This window comes from Notolabrus celidotus, chromosome 13, assembly GCF_009762535.1.
Source record: "Notolabrus celidotus isolate fNotCel1 chromosome 13, fNotCel1.pri, whole genome shotgun sequence".
Lineage (NCBI taxonomy): Eukaryota > Metazoa > Chordata > Actinopteri > Labriformes > Labridae > Notolabrus > Notolabrus celidotus.
Genome location: NC_048284.1, coordinates 10,455,645 through 10,475,391, shown reverse-complemented (window position 1 = coordinate 10,475,391; position 19,747 = coordinate 10,455,645). Strand labels below are relative to the sequence as shown.

The window sequence follows — 19,747 nt, the reverse complement described above, 5'->3', positions numbered from 1 at the left end:
AACATAATTCAATATACTGTATTTCAAACAAATCCCATTAATTACATACATTTTTTGGTACAATTATATTTTACGGTACGGCAATATTTTAGCATCCCCAAGGCCCTTCGCCTTTTTTGCCCTGAAGCTCTAGCGCCTCAACCGGCCACAGTAAATGTTGGTAAATAGTTTGTATCACACTTTTAAAAAAGTCCTCAGGTGAACATGGCAGGTGTTCGTGCAGTCGGTGTTCTTTCCAAGTTTGTAACTCGAAAGTACCCCTTATTCTCAGGTATGTAATCAAACTATTATTATTAATCAATTAATATAATTCTCTTTTTTTCTGAAGACATTTTATGGTAATATGGTTATATTTGTATTTCAATGTTGTGTTTGTTGATAATAATATATATATAATTATACATATAATTATATATATATATATATATATATATATATATATATATATATATGAAGCTGTGGCCTCAAGCTTTCTTGTTTTTGTTTCTAAAAAATAAATATATATTTGTGTTATTCTGTGGTGGTTATAAAGTTAATTAGTACTGCAAAAATTATCTTCTTTAGTTCCAGTATGCTCAATGTGAGTACATTATGGTTTATATCAATAGAACTGGAGATTTGACTGTTTATTGGAGACTTCTAACACTAGCATAGTCAAGGAAGTTTAACATATTTAAAATACGGATTGAATTCATGAATTGACAAAATGCTTGACATCTAAATATAAACAATATCATGAGTTCATTTGCAAAAAACAGATAACTCCATTTTTATAAATTTTCAAAAAACATTTCTTTTTGATATAGGTCCAAATGAAGTTACACTTTCAGGATATCTCTGATTAGTAAAGTCATTTTGACTTAGTCAAAGCCACCCAACCTCATTTGATTGATCATACCAAAAGCTAGTATTAGAAAAAAATAAAGTTTTTTGAAATATTTTTTCAATTTTTCAAAAGTGAGTTAACTGTTTTAGAAAATTAACTCTTCATATATTGTTTTGTGCAGCTTTAAGCTTGGTTGTAAATGTCTCTTTCTGTATGTTTCTTAGGTCATGCCAGCCGCTGCCTCTCAATGTCTTCATCATTGGCAGGTAAAGGTATAGTCCAATGGTTCATTAGCTACAAATCTAGCAATAGATTTTCAGTTTATTGTGATTAAAGATCATGTAGTGTCTATCGTCCTCCTTTGTTGGGATGGTTTAAGATGTTTCAGGAGGTGAATGAAACAGTCCTGTTGAAACGCTTTTTTTTGTCTGTCACAATGTAACTGAAATTTGAGCTTTTTTGCATCGTAAACAAACTTAAGCAAATGCCTTAAAACTGCCCTGTGGAGTTTTACTGGGAACAAACAGAGGTAAAATTAAATGCATTGTTTACTTATCAAGAGACAGTATAGTTACCCTCAAGGTGTAACAGAAGGGTTGATTGAATTTCCATCCTGTATAGTATCCAAGCCCATGCTTTTCTACAACTGGATTTTTTAAAACTTCTATGTGTAGTAGCTTTTTCCTAGCCTTTGTTTGCTGCACTGAGTCAAAACCATGTGAAGGTTAGTGAAATAGTTTGAATAAAAATGCTTCACAGAGCCATTGGAATTAAAAGACAACAACAGAAATGAAGCATGGTTCCTATTAAATTGTTCAATTTAAAAAAAATGTAATTCAACAGAAACGTCTGCTCTGAGGTTTAATAGAGTTCATTACCTGTGTTTCACTATTTTGTTTGGTAACAATTCACATATATATATATATATATATAATTTTTTTGTATAGCATTCTATTTTTCATATGAAATTAAAAAAAAAAAAACAGACAAAAAGAAAAACAAAAAAAACAAAGTGGGAGATATTAAAGTATTACATGATTAATTTAAGTTGAGAAAATAAATAAATAAATAATAATAATTCTCAGTCTATTCCAATGCAGGTATTGATAACCACTCTTGGCCAAGATACACACTGAGGGGGGACCACTTTTTGATAAAGTCATCAAGGGTTCCTTGTAGTACATGGGATAATCTCTAGTAAGGAACAATAGATAACAATTTGTCCTATCAATGTAGGTGGATGTGCATCAAGCCAGACTTGCAAAATTGAAACAATTGAACAATTCATATTAGAGTTCTACTAATTAGGATGAGTTAAAAGTAGTAAGACCATTATAAGTCCTTAAAAGGTGCTTATTAATATCTATTGATCATAACATTATACAATAGTGCTAGCCCTCTGTCTGACTCTTATCTTTTTTGATCTGTTCTCTCCATCAAGCTCGAACACACGTCAGCTATGAGCTCAAGGATGATGTGGCAGTCGTACGACTCAATGATCCAACAGCCAAGGTATGTGTTTGTGTGTGTGTGTGTGTTTGCGTTTGTGTAGAAGAGCTTATAAGACAGGAAGTCAAGACTGCCACAAACACGATTGCTCTGTATGACATGTATGTACTGTCTCAGTCTCTCACTGACATGTGACATGATTAATCAAAGTGTGTGCGTGAGTATTTATGTGTGAGTGTGTGTTCGTGCCAATACAGGTGAACACACTGTCGGTGCAGATGCAGTCTGATCTGGAAGAGGTGATGGGGGAGATCTGGTCAAACAAAGCTGTGAAAAGCGCTGTTTTCATCTCCAGCAAACCTGGCTGTTTTATCGCCGGAGCAGATATCACGTAAGAGTACATTTCAGATTGAGGAAGCTTAAGATTAAAACTGGAAGAAGAATTTGAAAACTTGGGCTTTTGATGGTTGCTGCATTGTTACCATAGACTTATACGAGAAGTGGATGTAGCCTCTGGGTTTTTAGAAGTGCAGTAATCATTCGATCTTTCTAATGGCCAGCAGGGGGCGACTCCATCGGTTGCAAAAAAAAAGATGAAGTGTATGAGACCAGCTGCTTGGCTGATTTATCACCTCAATATGAATGTTTTATGATCTTTATTGATAGTTTAAAGTCTTCTTCAATTCCAAATGTTTTTTTAATTTGTAAACTATTTCTTAATTTGGCCTCAAAATGTAAATAAATCATGGTGTGCATTAGGAAGAGGCTGCCTCGGTATAGGGAAGAGACATTTCTGTGTATCACCCAAGCGCTAACCTCCGGTCTAAAAATATGAGTCCAATGTGGAAGTGCTAAAAACTGCAGTTCATCGAGAATCCGCTTGAGGCTGGCTCTGGAAGTACCGAAAGTCACATAAACATGAATGGGAAAAAGACGATCTTTACAGCAGAAATAAACATGTTTATCAGCCTGGTACAAAAGACGAGTGTAGTCTGGATAGCTCATTTCTCGATCGGCACACACTTTGAGGGGGGTGAATTTTTTTCTAACGCAGCAATTTTGAAGCTATTGAGATTACGAGTCTTCGAATGAGAGGCCAGCTGACTGCAGGAACATTGTAGCTGTTGGCTAGGAGGCTCAAAGCCCGCCTCTTTACGTCACACTGGCTCCACAGCAGCTATATGGCTGCCTCCGCCAATTGGCCTCAAAACAGCGCTTCAGAAACAGATGGGTGACGTCATGGATCCTACGTCCATATTTTACACAGTCTATGGTATCACCTTGTCATCTCTACTGTCACTTCTTGCAATATCCCTGTCTCGACCTAGTTAGTTTTCACTTTCCTTGATATGTATTGGTAGTATTCTTATTTTTTTTTTTCTTAAAGATTGACCAGTTAGCTGTTTTGGTCTTCAGATGGGGTCTTTTGTTATGTTTTCCCTCAGTGTAAGAATTTAGGGGAATTTATTCAATTCAGCACTAAGTTTCTTCTTCAAACACTTTGTATAGAAATGAGTTGGGCTTTGGCACATTCTAGAAGATGGACTTGATTGTTAAGGTGTAAATGTAAATATGTTCTTTGCTAAATTTGCAGAATTCAGAATGTTCAAGAAGTAAAGGGGTTGCTCTCCATCTGTAATCTCTAATTAGATAGACAGTTAGACACTTTTCATTAAAAAAAAATCATAATGGGGATGGCCAAAATGCAAAGTAACACTAAGTGAGTATACTTTCTCCTTTCCTCTCAGTATGATCCAGTCCTGCCAAAGCAGCGAGGAGGCCACCCGTCTCTCTCAGGAAGGTCAGAAGATGCTGGAGAAGATCGAGAAGTCACCCATCCCTATCGTTGCTGCCATTCATGGCTCCTGCCTGGGTGGAGGCCTTGAGGTATGGAGCACTTTATCTGTGTGTGACAATGTATTCAATAGAATAGAATAGAATAGAATAGAATAGAATGGGATAGGGCTGCATAGGGTGCTGCAGTGGGTAGTGCTGTTGCCTCACAGCTATAAGGTTCCTGGTTTGAATCCCCAGCCGGTCAGGTGCCTTTCTGTGTGGAGTTTGCATGTTCTCCCCGTGTATGCGTGGGTTCTCTCCAGGTACTCCTGCTTCCTCCCACAGTTCAAAAACATGCTCACAAGGTTGATTGATCACTCTTAATTGCCCATAGGTGTGAGTGTGTGTGTGAATGGTTGTCTGTCTCTCTGTGATGGGTTGGCGACCTGTCCAGGGTGTACCCTGCCTTCCGCCCAAAGCCAGCTGGGATAGGCTCCAGCCCCCGTTACCCCTAACGGGATAAGCGGTCAAGATAATGGATGAATGGACGAATAGAATACAATAGAATACAATAGAATACAATGTACTTTATTAATCCCTGAAGGGAAATTCAGGTGTCTGGCAGATACATTTTTAAAAAATCAAATAAAACAAGTAATTCAGGTGTCTGTTCGCTCATCTCCCATTGGCTAGAGAGTTCTGAAGCCTAATGGCTGCAGGGATGAATGATCTTCTGTATCTCTCAGTCCTGCAGCGCAGACAGATGAGCCGTCCACAGCCGCTGTTTTTCTGGTCCACAAAGAAGTTGTGAAGTGGATGATCGGTGTAATTTAGAATGGCCTCTAGGCTCCAAGCCTCTAACTAAGATTTGACCACCAAGTCCTTTTTTTTGTCTTTCCTGTAGGTCGCAATAGCCTGCCATTACAGAATCGCCACAAGAAGTAAGAAAACAGTCCTGGGGACACCAGAGGTCATGCTGGGACTGCTGCCTGGAGCAGGCGGCACTCAGAGATTGCCTCAAATGGTAAACCCACACTCAAGTTATTTGTGTATTTAAAGAACTGACTTATTCTAGTATTAGTGGCTCTTAAACGTGGAATATATCAAGGTCAAACACCTCACTCTGGGGAGTTATCAGATCATAATATATGTGTTTGTGTCCTGCATGTGTGTGTGTGTGTGTGTGTGTGCAGGTGGGACTCCCTGATGCGTTTGACATGATGCTGACAGGTAGGACGATCAGGGCGGATAAAGCCAAGAAGATGGGGCTATTGCACCAGCTTGTGGACCCTCTAGGTATGTTCTGCATGTAGCATTTCTCTGCTGTGCTACAAATGAAAGCTGTTCCTGTTTCCTGGAGTCTTCTGCTGTTTGTTCCCCGAGGCAAGATTGGAAGGAGATTTACATTTGTTGTTTGTTCACTTCAGGTCCCGGTGTGAAGCCTGCAGAGGTGAGGACAATTGAATACCTGGAGGAGATTGCAGTGGGCGTGGCTAAGGGAATTGTCAACAAGAAGGTTCACCTTACTGAGGAGAAGAGCTTCAAGGAGAGTGAGTGGACCTTGGTTACGCCCCGATCTGAACAGATCTCATACTGTGACTGATGTGACTTGTAGTAATGCGGAGCCAATTAATTCAGATGACTGGAGGTGGAATCCAACAAACAGATAAACACAAAATAAATATTGGTTTCAAGAGAGCTTAGAGCCATTTTCATGTTGTGAGACCACAACAGCGCCTTACAGGCGCCCATCATCATGTCTTTGCACTGTCGTATTGATCCACTAACAGTGTAGTGTCCCATGCAAATGGTGCTTTTCCTTGCATTTTTTCTGCCATTGGCCCCTTATGTTAACCTCTTAAACCCTATTTTTTTCCAGGACTAAAGTCCAGGGCCCGTGCTCGTCCAGCCATTAGCGATGAAAACGGGCCGTTTGTACTAATAGTGAAAAATAAATCGATTAGCGGTATGCATTAGCCAGATTAACGCCCCAACAAAGCATCACATTTAATAGCGGTAGTAATTACAGGTGCTAACGGCAGGATATCCGCACCTGTTAGGCTGTTTGAAGGATGGAGGCCATCGTGCTTATGCATTACCGTTTAAGACAAAATATGCGAAGACAACGGATATTTATGGAACGAACTAATCCTTTGGAAAAGTATGACGATGTCCAAATATACAGCAAATTTGGATATAGGAGACACAACATAATTCTAACCTACCAGCAATACCGTGAAGTGAATCCTTCCCAAACAACTCCGTTAACAAGTCCTCATCCTTCAATGGGGGGACAGGTGGTCCTCCACCTGTACCACATTGTTGGCGGTGCTTGTTGCGCAAAGCCGCTTTTATGTTGCTTATTTTATTTTTTAGGTCTTGTACTGTGCGCTCAGAAACACCACTGCATTTACCCGGTTCAAGATCTGAAGCCAAACTTTCCCTTTATCCTTGTTTGTTATCTTTGAGGATTGACTTGCTAATAACAGCTGTTTGTTCATTCTATATTCTTGTAATTAAATGTCCTTTTTCCTCGATCTTCTCTCAGTCACACCAGTACCGCTCGCCTTGTTGTTTATATGTAGAAGGCATGGGCATTCGAATTAGTTGAATAGGGGTTTTCCAGGGGGTTCCCTGGATGTATGACGTTTTGCACCAGCCTCTCTTTCATGGCAAAATTAGTTAATTGGCCAATTATTTGCAGTCGTGCATGCGGCTAAGGCTACGGCCAAATGGGCCGTTCCATAACGGTATGTTAAGACTAATGGTCCCGTTTGTGTAATGGCTGGACGTGCATACGGGCCCAGGTCGTGATTAGGCATTGAAACATTAAGCAAATAGTATACCCACTGATACTAGATTTTAGAGGCAGATCTTTAAATGTCTGTCAAAAGCTCTTAACTGTACATTATATTGGCCATGCTGCTACACCACTCAGGCTCTGCATACACCTTGAACATGTTAACTGCTCTACATGTGTTAACTGTTATCATGTCAATGTATGCGCAGAGATGCAGGACAAATTAATGAACCTTGGTCCAGTAAAGAAGAAAATCTTCAAGACCGTCAATGAGAAGTCTCAGAATCAGACAAAAGGCCTCTACCCAGCTCCAGCCAAAATCATTGAGGTATAGAGCTCATTAACAGGAAGCATACAAGTGTTGTTCACCATACATATTTTACCCTGGGTCTCATGTTTATTTCTGCAGTGTGTCAAGACTGGACTTCTGAAGGGCAGAGAGGCAGGTTATCTGGCTGAATCTGAGGTGAGTCTCAAAAGAATTCAGCAGTGATTTCTTTTTTCTTCTCCGTAGTTGTACGAATACCTTGTCTCTTATTTCTTAGGTATAACTGTATCAGCTGACTTCTGATGGTTTTTCAATTTACGCAGAACTTTGGTAAGCTGGCGGTGTCCGAGGAATCCAAGTCTCTGATTGGCCTTTATCGGAGTCAGATGGTTTGTAAGAAGAACCACTTTGGGGTCCCAGAGAGAGAAGTGAAGTAAGAGATGTTGGATGGGATGGAAGGTTAATTGATTGCTAACACCAGCAATTTTTTTTTGATATTTCTTCAACATGTTAATGTGTTATTTGTATTAGGAAGCTGGCAATCTTGGGTGCGGGGCTGATGGGCACCGGTGTAGCACAGGTATCGGTGGATAAAGGCCTGACCACCATCCTAAAAGACAACAACGTTGAGAGCATCAGCAGGGGGCATGAACAGATCTACAAAAGGTCAGATGCACAAGTGAACACCCTACTCCTGAAAATTCCAAAACTCCTTCATATCACAGGAGGGGAATTGACTGTAATATACATAGGCTATTTTCCACTAATATGATAATTTGGGAAGCTCATACACAGTCATTATGTCACACTGATTCATATACATTTATTCAGTCTGCCACATCATGGACATTGAAATGCATCTCTATTGATTAGCATATGAGAAAACACTGAGCATTGAGGATCTGTAGGACAATTTAATAACCTATTAGCCTTAGTCAGATAAATTAGCCTCAGTCAGATAACAGTTAACCAATTACTATTGCCAGACTCCTCACATATACACACACACCAATAAAAGGGAACACATCACACCCAGTTTAGCCTCCCTTCACTGGTTGCCTGTGGGTTTTAGAATTGATTTTAAGATTTTAACTCTCACTTTTAAAGCCATAAATGGACTGGCCCCTGAGTACCTGAGAGAGTGTCTAAGGATGTATGTCCCCAACTGCTGCCTGAGATCCTCTGGCAGGTCCCTCTTGGAACTTCCTAGAGTAAAGTTAAAAAACACAGGTGACCAGGCCTTTGCAGTCAGGGCCCCGTCACTCTGGAATGACCTGCCGGAGGAGATCAGGCAAGCCACATCCTTGTCCTCTTTAAAATCTCTTTTAAAAACACATTTTTTTAAACGTGCTTTTACTTCTTAACTTATCACTGACTTTTTAATTTCTGCATGTTTTTTATTATTGTCTTTTACTCAACTCATTTTAGTTATCTTAAACCATTGTCATGTGCTTTTGGGTTTTTTCTCTCGCTATGTGGACCATCTGAATCAATATCCAGTTTGGATCTCAAAACCTCATGCCCACTAAGTCTGCCTGAAATCTGGGTGTCATGGGGCTCATGTGGCCTTGATTACTCGGTCCTGCCGTTTTGCCCTCTATGACACCAAGAGGATAAGACCCTACCTGACAGAACACGCAACACAGCATCTGGTTCAGGCTCTTGTAATGTCACGCATTGACTACTGCAACTCTCTACTGTACTGGCAGGCCTCCCTGCATGCACAGTTAAACCTCTGCAAATGATCTAGAACGCAGCAGCACATCTGGTCTTCAACCAGCCTAAGACAGCTCATGTCACTGCCCTGCTCATTTTGCTACACTTCCAGTTGCAGCTCGCATCAGATACAAAACTCTAATCATGACTTACAAAGCAGTAACCAAAACCGCTCCAGTTTACCTGGAACCCCTCATCCAGGTCTACTGCCCTTCTCGCCCATTAAGCTCAGCCTCTGAAAAGCGTCTAGTGCTTCCAGCACATAAGGCCTAAAAATCACTAGCTAGACTCTTCTCGTCTGTTGTCCCTAAATGGTGGAATGAATTGTCCAACTCCATTCGATCTGCAGAGTCCCTCTCTACTTTCAAAAGACAGCTCTTTAGGAAACACTATGCACTTAGCTAGACTGTTCTCCACTGTTGTCCCCAGTGGCAGATCGTGTCTTCCAGCTACAGTTGACTCGCACTGTCCTGCTCTACTCTGAGAATCTGTGTTCAGCTCTTGAGTGACCCATCACTTGGTACTTTGGTCATTATTGTGGTGATGTTAATTGTTGATGATGATAATGGAAGGTCTTAAATGGTTTGGTTGCTTCACTGTAGATGTTCCATATTTTATAAAAAAAAAAAAATCCTTATTTACTTTTGTACATTGCCTTTACACTGCTTGGCAGTACCTGCACCCTAATTGACTTGAAGCACTTTGTTACTCGTACTGATCTTGTTTCCTCTTGTCTAGATCTTAATAATAATAATTATTATTATTATTACTATTAGCGAAATGGTGACAAAATGCTAAAAATAATGTTTGTCAGTGTTATAAGATATGATAGTAAAAGGAGTTATTAGCTAACTGATAGTGGCCAGTTAGGGGTTGAATTGTGACGTTAACTATTGTTGAACAGTAGCTTAAAGCAGGAAGAGTTTATCAACGAGGTAACCCATTAGCTTTCATCAGTCAACAGCTAACTTAAAATTCAATCACTTCTCAGCTAATACTGTTGTTAGCGAAGAAGCAGATTAATTTAGTAGCTTACAATGATATTAGCAAGGAAACCAAATAATTATAGTGTTGGCTATTGATGATTAACTAATAGGTAGTCAAATATGTTGTTTTACCTTTGAGTATGACCAGATTTCCAGTGTCTTTTAACTTGCTGCTCAATTGGACACCTATTAACTTCAATCCGATGACATTTTGTTCAACCACATCCTACCTAAAAAGAGGCTAAATGATAACATAACAGTTTGATGTTATCAAAAAATACAGAAAGGGATTTTTTAGCCAACAGGCTTAAAAGCTAGGGAGAGGTTGAATGCTAAATATTGTAATTTTTTAACAGTGACAAAAAAAAGGTCAAGGTCAAGGTAACTTAATTCAAACCCATAGGTTTTGTTTGCAGTGAGTCATCCTCCTGTTAATATCAAAACAACAAACAGCACAAGACAATACATGACAAACAAAAGTGACAAAATGCTTAGTGCTTAAAAGGGTAACCCTGAATAAAAACAATAAAGATAGGAAATGAGCAATCAATAAGAACAAAATCAATAAAAACAAGATAGACATAAAAATCAACCATTGGTCAATAAAAACAAGATAGAAACAAGATAAAAGAAACAAAGTGCCACTAGTAAAAAAACAAGATTAAAAAGGTCCATAAATAATTAATAAATAGTGGAGAACTTGTTTATAAAGAATCATGCTGTATTACTGTGACTTGTTTATGTAACTGATGGCTGCTGGAAAAAAGCTGCTTTTATATCTCTTGGTTGAGCATGCCGGGACCTTATACCTCCGTCCAGATGGGAGGAGCGGAAATTCAAGGTTTAAAGGGTGGGAGTCACTGCTTAAAATTGAACCAGCCATCCTCTGTAACTGTCAGGTATACAGGGCTTCTGGATATAGCTGTGACTCCCCAATCAGCCTGCTGGACCATTTCCCAATTTGATTTAATGTTTTTTTGTGTTTCGAAGACAGATTCCCAAACCATGACACAAGACAGAAAGATAAAACAGATTCAATAAAAGCACGATAAAATAAAAGTGGACATACATTTTCAACCTACAACACAATCAAAGAACATACAGTCTTTGAGCTTTCCATTCTGAATAAAAGGAACATTGCCATCGTTGGAAACACAGTGACTGCGACCATTTTTTAAGTGTTCTCTTGCCTTTTTTTTTCAGCCTGGATTCAAAGGTACAGAAGAAATTCATCACCTCATTTGAGAGGGATGCCATAATGTCCAATCTCTCGATCCAGCTCGACTACTCTGGCTTCCAGAATGCTGATATGGTTGTAGAGGCTGTGTTCGAGGACATTGATATGAAACGCCGAGTCCTTAAAGAAGTGGAGGATGTGAGTGCAATCTCACATATGCCAGAATTTATTTTTAAAATATAATAGATAACAGTTAATTATACATTATTGTAATGTGCTATGAGCATGTATTATTAGGCCTGCCAAAGAAAAACCTTGAGCACATGGATTACACGTGTAGTGATTACATTTACATTGTTCGGTATTTTCTTTGTTTCTCTCTCAGGTAATTCCTCCTCACTGCATTTTTGCTACCAACACCTCTTCTCTGCCAATCAAAGAAATCGCTGCTGCCAGCAAACGCCCTGACAAGGTTAGAGTCATTGACCCTTTAAACCTTATATGCACAATCTCACATATCGTCAGCCTATTAAACTAAGTCATTTTTTGACCAAAATTAGTTTTTGGCCTAAATCATCTCTTGATGATTTTATTCTTGTCCTAAGTCAAACATTTTGATTCTTTAGGATAAAATGTCTGACTTGGGCAATTTGACAAGCTTTCATGATGGCAGCTGCTTCAAGAATCAACAGAATCTATAGCGCAGAAGAAGCTCTAAACATGATTCTTGAATCAGTTTCTACTGGTAAATGATAAGGTTTACTATCGACCTGACATTTGTTCAATTTAGGTTAGAGTTGTTTACGTTTGAGTTTGCATTATGGAATAAAAGGACAGTTAATAGTCAGGTTTCAAAAATGTTTCAAAATGGATGTTGGAAATGGGTTAAGTTCAATAAAAACCCAGCAAAGAAGACCTGGAGAAGTGAGGAAAGGGACTGCCTCCTGAACACTTTGATTTACCTGACATTAGTTTAATTTAACTCAGGGTAATTTCAGTTTTGAGTTTGCACTATGGAATGAAAGGGCAGTGTAAGCCAGGTTTAAAGTTGCCTAAGTCACACTAGAATGTTCGAAAATTGGCCTAAGTCACTTTAATGTTACATAATTGACAAACATCGTTCTATGTATGTCAACAGTTATCCACTGTCGAGGCCTTTTTGATTGAAATGATTAATAAGTATCACATGCTCTGCATTTGGTAAGGTTTTTCGTGTTTTCCCAAAAACTTAAAAAAATGACATAGGCCATTTTTTAAAGGGGACATATCACGCTTTTTTCATCAATATATATTGGTTTAAGAGGTCCCCAAAGCATGTCTTTAAAGTTTATGCTCAAAAAAACACTTTGAAATCAGATTTTGGCATGCCTGAAAAGTCCTCTTCTTCAGTCCTCCTCAGAACACTCTGTTTTCTCTCTGACCACGCCCCCTCCGGAAGTGGATGTGCCTCGGCTCTCCAGCACGTTGATCTAATGTTTACATGTTGGCTGAATATACACGGCTGCTCAGAGATCGCGTTACTTCAACCCTCTGAATCTGATCCTGACGGAGAGGCGCCTGTAGCAGGACCTTTCTGAAGGATTGGTCACAGATTTAGTGTTTCTTGTTGTTTTATTTGTCAGTATGTCGACGTGTGTCTTGGTACACAGCTACGAACATGTAGCTATGTGGCTATGCTAACTAGCGCTAGCACTTATCCATGATAAATAAAAATCATCCACTAGATCTTCAAATCTGCAGACGTGGGGAGTAAAACCGACCTCTGCCAGAAAGGCAGCAGGACCTTTTATGAAGGATTGGTCACAGATTTAGTGTTTCTTGTTGTTTTATTTGTCAGTATGTCGACGTGTGTCTTGGTACACAGCTACAGCTACAGCTACAGCTATGAACATGTAGCTATGTGGCTATGCCAATTAGCGCAAGCACTTATCCATGATAAATAAAAATCATCCACTAGATCTTCAAATCTGCAGACGTGGGGAGTAAAACCGACCTCTGTGTTCATTAAGACAGCCTACAACTAGCATGCCTCCCTCCTAAGCTCCTTGTTAGCACACATTTGTGCAGGTAATGAAAAACGGGGGAGGGATTCAGTATTATTTTATTCAGGCTGTTTCCGAAATCGCCTACTATACTAGCAGTACGTACTGATATGTCCAAAATTCAGTATGTAGTAAGTAGTATGTGAACAATAGCAAAATCTGCAGTATGCCAAAACTCCCCGGATGTCTACTGATTCGGGAAAATATCTCAGTGTGCATCGGACCAGTCTGCCTCGCGTACTGTTTCCCATAATGCACAGCGCTCGTTCTGCTTTTTCTTTTTCCTCATTTTTTGACGGGAGGAAATCCGTTTTTGGGTGCTGTGAAAGTTATCAAATTACATATAAACCACTTCCTAACTTTTTAAATCATAAATGGATGCTAAATAAGCATTTTAGTTATCGGCTTCGCCGTTGTTTACTTCCGCTTTCCGAAACCGGAAATCCAGCGAAGTCTGGCTCAGCATGCTGCATGACAGATCGAACAGAACAGTCATACTACATACTAAATTCAAACGCAGTATGTAGTAGGCAATACCTACTGCCTACTACATTAGTAAGTAGTATGTAGCAGGCCATTTCGGAAACAGCCACAGTCTATGGGCTGAACAAGCTCCGAGCTCTGACTCCGTGACAGACCGGATATTGTTGTTACGTAATAAAAACACGGAAGTCTGAAACGGCTCGTTTCACACACATTTACAGAAAGGTGTAGAAATCAGAACAGGGGCAGAATGTTTTTTTTTCATTCTCGGGGGGTTTGTAGACATGTCAGGGACACATATTTCAGGTAAAGAACCATTAAAAAGTCAATTTTGCATGATATGTCACCTTTAATAGGGTGACGATATGATGTGCAAGAATCCATCTGCATTTTTACACTATCATTATTGAGCAAAGTGTCAGCCAAGAGCTTATTGTGGTGGAAGCAAATTACAATTGTTAACACGATTTTTTGCGGCGAAATGCTAAAAAAAAAAACTGTAACCTAAACACTCCCTCCCTATCGGTTGGTCCCTGTGTACAGGTGATTGGCATGCACTATTTCTCTCCGGTGAATAAGATGCAGTTGCTGGAGATTGTATACTCTGATGAGACATCTGAAGACACAATAGCCGCTGCTTGCAGTGTGGGCTTAAAACAGGGCAAGACAATCATCATTGTTAAGGTAAGAGCACCTAAAAGGGTTTACTTAAAGCACATTTTCGCCTGTTTGAATGTGATTCACATCTGATTTTTCCTTTAGCTAAGTTTTGTATTCATCTTTGCATTTCTGTCTGTATCTGACCCTCTGAACCACAGGATTGTCAAGGATTCTTCACAACTCGCTGCATTCATCATATTTTGTTGGAATCTATAACCCTTTTACTGGTAAGTGAGAAGAAAAATTATAGAGTGCAGATATGTATAACACATTAGCAGAGTTGTTCCCATACCAGAACATAGCTAGGACTCCTGAGGAAAAGCGCAATGTTGTTTGTTACTTGAAATTCAATTAAAACTGCATTAGAGTCTAGAGGACTTTTCAGTCCTACGGAAAATGTATGTGTGCTGTAGCGTCCGTCCGGACGCTGTAGGGATGACCAGCTGATTCGTGAACACATTAAGCTTTAATAACCAGTCACTGTCATCCGTGACAACGCCAACCAACAAAGCAACAATCAATGTTTGAATGAATGAAAAACTTCTCCTCGTCTCTCCGCTCTCCAGCTCGCACACTCTACACCTCTCCTGATGCCTTCACTGACTGTCAACACTGTAGGAATTAAGAACATCTACACTGAACACGTTTAACAAACAGTAGAGTTGTTACAGTATTATATGTGTTATAACTTTTCTCCTGATATCGTGTCACCAGTACAACTGGATAATGCCAGCATGACAGTTGTGATTACTAACAGCAGCCATGTTTGTTTGTGTTTTTAACTTCACTATGATAATGTTTTGGTGAGGACCGGTTTTGAATCAATCACAATCATATGGTCGCAAATCAGCGGCGCTCATGCATGTGAGCAGGGGCGTCGTTTGGAGGAGCTGCCGGGGGAGGGGAGGGGTTAGACTGAGTCCCAAGGAAATGCTACATTCAAATTCATGCTAGTTTTCCGTACCTACCAACCCAAGCTTTAATTGGGGAAATCAACATATAAAATCAAAATGGTTCATTTCACATTTTATGCAATATATGCCTTCCAAACCTGCTAAAAACAGCCTATCTGGGCAGCATGTGACAGAAGAGGTGTCTCGTGTTAATTTATCAACATCTCTTCATAAAAAAAATTCAAATTCAAATTCAAAATAAAATAAAACAAAATCTATGTCATGTAAAACTGTTGTATATATATTTAAGTCTTTCCAATGTACATTTAAAAAAGTTTTAACAAGAATTTTCTTTAAAAACAAATGAATTATCCTCATTGAACCATGATGTGCGAGAATTAAAGAACACTATTGCACCAAATATTGATTTAGATGGTTAGTAATGGAGTTAATAATGAGATTTAAAAAAAGTTTATTTGGATTTTTTTGGGTTCTGACACTTTTGGATAATTAAATATGCCCCGGGTCAAATTGACTCAGGAACAATATTGCTATCCCTGAGAAACGAACATGTTTGTGTGAATTTCAGAGGGTTCAGCTGGCGTCAATCCTGAAGACAGTTTCTCCACACATGTAGGGCCTACAACTGACCGAAAACAACCACTAATTTACCTTTGTTTTATTCCACAGGAAGGTACCGGGTTAGAGAAAATGAACAACTTAGTTGTAAGCTTTGGTTTTCCTTTGGGCTTTTCGATTGTTGGAGAAGAAGTTGGTTATGACGTGATTTTAAACGCATCAAAGGTAATCCTGTCTTCTGGCAGCTGTAAATGACAGCTGTTGAATTCACATGGTCTGCCTTTAATAGGACCAACATAAACTCTTTCAAATGTATTCTTAGCAAACCAGCCTAAATGTTTTTTTCATGAATTTCTGATATGATCCATCAAACTGATGTTGGTGTTTGTGCTCATATGTAGGATATGCTCAAAGTCTATGGTTCTCGTTACGGAGGACAAGATTTGTCTCTTTTAGAGACTTTGGTGGAGAGGGACTTCAAAGGTAAAGACTCAATGAGAAAATAAGTATAACTTAATGTGCTATTTTCTAATAATTAATTAAGTAGGAATTGAGAAAATGTATATCCAACACAAAAAAAGTAATTTCATTCTTTATTTGTCCAGAAGAAAACATTTAAACATGTATTTATTATTTTTATTTTTAGGTCGTAAGTCAGGAAAAGGCTTGTATCTCTGGGAAAAAGGAAATAACTACAAAAAGGTGAACCCTGAAGCTGTTGAAATTCTCAAGACTTTGGCCAAGCCTGCTCATCCTTCAGTGTAAGACAACATCCTCCACTTTGATCTCCTTCTCACGTCACCTGTCATGTTATTCATCTTTAATAAATGTTCATGTCTGTTTGCTGTAGTTCTTCAGACTGGGACATTCAGCACCGGTTAGTGAGTCGTTATGTGAATGAGGCCCTTCTGTGTCTCCAGGAGGGAGTGCTGAGAAATCCAGTAGAGGGAGACATTGGATCTGTGTTTTCAGTTGGCTTCCCCCCCTGCTATGGTGGTAGGTTTGACATCAGTTTCTCCACTGTTTTAAGATGTTTGTCTGTGTAAATATCATTCATAGTGCTGATTCAAGTTTCATTAGAGAATCTTCTTGAGATTGCAGCCCTGACGCACAGCCTTTTAGTAAGTGTCAGTGCTGATCAGTCTTTTTGTTTGTCATTTAAATTGCTTTCGTCTGTTGCAGGTCCGTTCAGGTTCGTGGACATGTTTGGTGCAGAGCGTCTTGTGAGCACTATGAGGCGATATGAAGAAGTTTATGGAGACTCATTCACACCTTGTCAGCTTCTACTGGACCATGCCAAAGACCCCAGCAAGAAATTTTACAAATAGTCCAACAGGAGGACTTTAAAATGAAATTTGAAAATATAGATTAAAGCAAATTTCCCCTGTTATAGAAGGCTTAAAAATAGTAAAGAAGCATAAACTTTGATGTGAAACTTCCCAATCTCTTGACTCGCACAACAAAGATCAACATGGCAATACTGAGTACTGTCCACTTATCTGGTCAAGTGCTGCTGAAAAAGTAAGCTTTTCAACAACTGTAAGTTGTACAAAATAGAGCTGCCAGATTGGCTCTTAACTGTTCTTTTCGTACAAATGTGCTTGAGATGCATACGTTTAGTTTAGTTTAGTTAAGTTTAGTTTCGAAAACTTTAATGTCCTGCAAGAGGCAATTTGTGGTACAGCACAGCTTTAAAAAACACAACAACATGAAAGGTACATCAGACACACACAACAAAATGATCCAAACAACCCATAGTAGCTGTTTCACAGTAGTAGTCATTGCTAGCCCAATTTAAACAATCACAGTTTAAATACAATAAATAAAATAACATTAGTGTACTTGTAGACAACCTTAGATCACTTGTGCATCTTATTTAATTGAGTTATTGTCTGCCAGACTGCCTTAAAAAGATAAGTTGATTCAACTAAACACTTTGTTGAGCTAACATGTTTGCAGAAGTATTAATTATAAAGTGATCCAACAAGATGCTTAGTTCAGGCAAGTTACATTTTCATGTTTTTACAACTCAATATACCTGTAGAAACTTGATGATCTAATTTGTTTTTTCATGTTGGTTCTGTGAGTGAGAGTTGTAACATATAAGCAGGCTAATGTTTTAACTTGACCGTGTATTGAAATGTTCAGTTTGATGTTGATTTGTCTCAAAAAGAGGCTGCTAAGAACCTTGAAGGGACTAATTTTCAGCTATATAATATAAATAATCCTGAAAACAAAATTAATAAAATGATGAGTGGGATAATTTACAGTGAGCAGGTGGTTATGCAAATCAGAATCCAGGTACTGCTAACTATACATTATCCCTTAATAGGGGTGAGTATTGGCAAGAACCTCCAGATACGCATCACGATACTTGGGTCACGATACGATAGTATCACGATATATCACGATATCACAATATTGTGATATATTGTGATATATTGCGATATTCTATCTCTAAAAAAATAGAGATGGTGTACATGTAAATCACACAATATTAATCAAATTTGAAAGGAGAAATTAAGTCAAAACTATCTGATTGAAAACAACTTTTCCACTTTATTGTTTTTGAAATACTGAAGTCATGTTTTAGTTCCACCTCGACTAAAATATGAATTTTTATTTTCATAAAAAATCGATATTAAGAGTTGAAATATCAATATTATATTGGAGGTCAAAGTATCCCGATATATTGCTGTAACAATATGTTTTCACACCTCTATGCCTTGCATAACTGGACATTTCCAGCAGTTGTTTTAATATTTGATGCCACATAATAAGACTTTAAAAACCTCCCGATATTTAACTGTATGTATTACTGTATTACTCCCTCTTCCTGATGTGTGTATTTATTTACTAACGTAATACTCTAAGCCAGGGGTGTCAAACTCAAATACACAGAGGGCCAAAATAAAAAAATCGGTGCAAGTCAGGGGCCGGACTGGTTTAATGTTTATTGCAAAACTTATTGAAATGAACTTATTGCACATATTGAACATTGAACTAGCAAAGCTTAAGTTATTGCCTATAAACATTTAAAAAGTGAAAAATATGTTGCATTAATTTCTTATTGCTCAATCTGCAGCTTATCTAATGAACGAGCTTTACTAATTTATTTTGAAAATATTTTTCCACAGGCAAACAACATTAGCAAAAAAAGTTCTGCAAAGAAAACAAAAAATGCCCTGTGGTAGCAAGAAAAAGTGCAAAAAGGAAACATTAAAGCTCAGTCTGCTGCTTTGTGATGCACACTAGTCTAAGATACTCAGCATCTCATCTTGGATGCAAGTTTATCAGTGTTTGGGGTCAGGCTCTGAGCAGAGGAAATCCTCAGGATTGAGTGAAGGTGTTCATCAGTAAGACGACTCCTGTGAGATGTTTTGTTTAACCTAATCAAAGAGAACAGTTGTTCACACAGGTAGTTTGGCAGCACGGAGAATGGCTCAAGTTTTCTTGCAACATCTGAGTGTCCCACACATAGACTGTATAAAATAGGTCCCACACGGTGTGGTTTTAAAAGCCCTCACTGCAGCGTGATCACACGGCCCCGCCCCTGAAGCTGCAGGTTGAGCGCATTGGGATGGCTCGTGATGTCACACAGAAACGCCACTTCACACAGCAACTTTGTATCACGGAGCTCTGTTGTGTCTTTCCCTTTGCTCTCCATGAACTGACAGATCTCCTCACGCAACTCGAAACACCGTTTCAGCACTTTTTCTTGGCTTAGCCATCGCACCTCTGTGTGATGGGGCAAGTCACCATATTCTGAACCCAACTCCTCCAGAAAAGACTGGAACTGGCGCTGATTTAAACCTTTGGCTCTTATGAAGTTAACTGCTCATGTTACGGTGCTCATCACATGGTCCATTTTCAAGGCTTTGCCACAGCGATTCCTGGTGTATGATGCAGTGATAAACTGTCAGCTCACCTGCGCTGTTTTCCTCCCGCATCTTCTCCCGGATCCTGCCCACTAATCCACTCTTTTGCCTGCACTTCGCGGACGCTCATCCGTCGTCAGTCCCACACGCTTATCCAAAGGCAGCCTCATTTCATTTACACATCTGGATACCTCTTCAAAGAGATCTTTCCCCG

At 39.0% G+C, this 19,747-nt stretch overlaps 1 protein-coding gene across 1 annotated transcript; it reads left to right on the top strand.

Moving 5' to 3' along the window:
- The first annotated feature begins 164 nt into the window (after positions 1 to 164).
- Positions 165 to 17,081, top strand: hadhaa (hydroxyacyl-CoA dehydrogenase trifunctional multienzyme complex subunit alpha a). The gene is made up of 21 exons (XM_034699686.1): positions 165 to 271; positions 1,051 to 1,092; positions 2,268 to 2,338; positions 2,533 to 2,666; positions 4,024 to 4,162; positions 4,956 to 5,075; positions 5,245 to 5,347; positions 5,479 to 5,601; positions 7,061 to 7,179; positions 7,261 to 7,317; positions 7,443 to 7,552; positions 7,651 to 7,785; positions 11,025 to 11,196; positions 11,384 to 11,470; positions 14,067 to 14,207; positions 14,342 to 14,410; positions 15,767 to 15,880; positions 16,057 to 16,138; positions 16,302 to 16,416; positions 16,506 to 16,651; positions 16,838 to 17,081. Exons 1-21 carry the CDS (start codon positions 205 to 207, stop codon positions 16,981 to 16,983), a joined length of 2,292 nt encoding a protein of 763 aa, XP_034555577.1. The 5' UTR covers positions 165 to 204; the 3' UTR covers positions 16,984 to 17,081.
- The last annotated feature ends 2,666 nt before the right edge of the window (positions 17,082 to 19,747 follow it).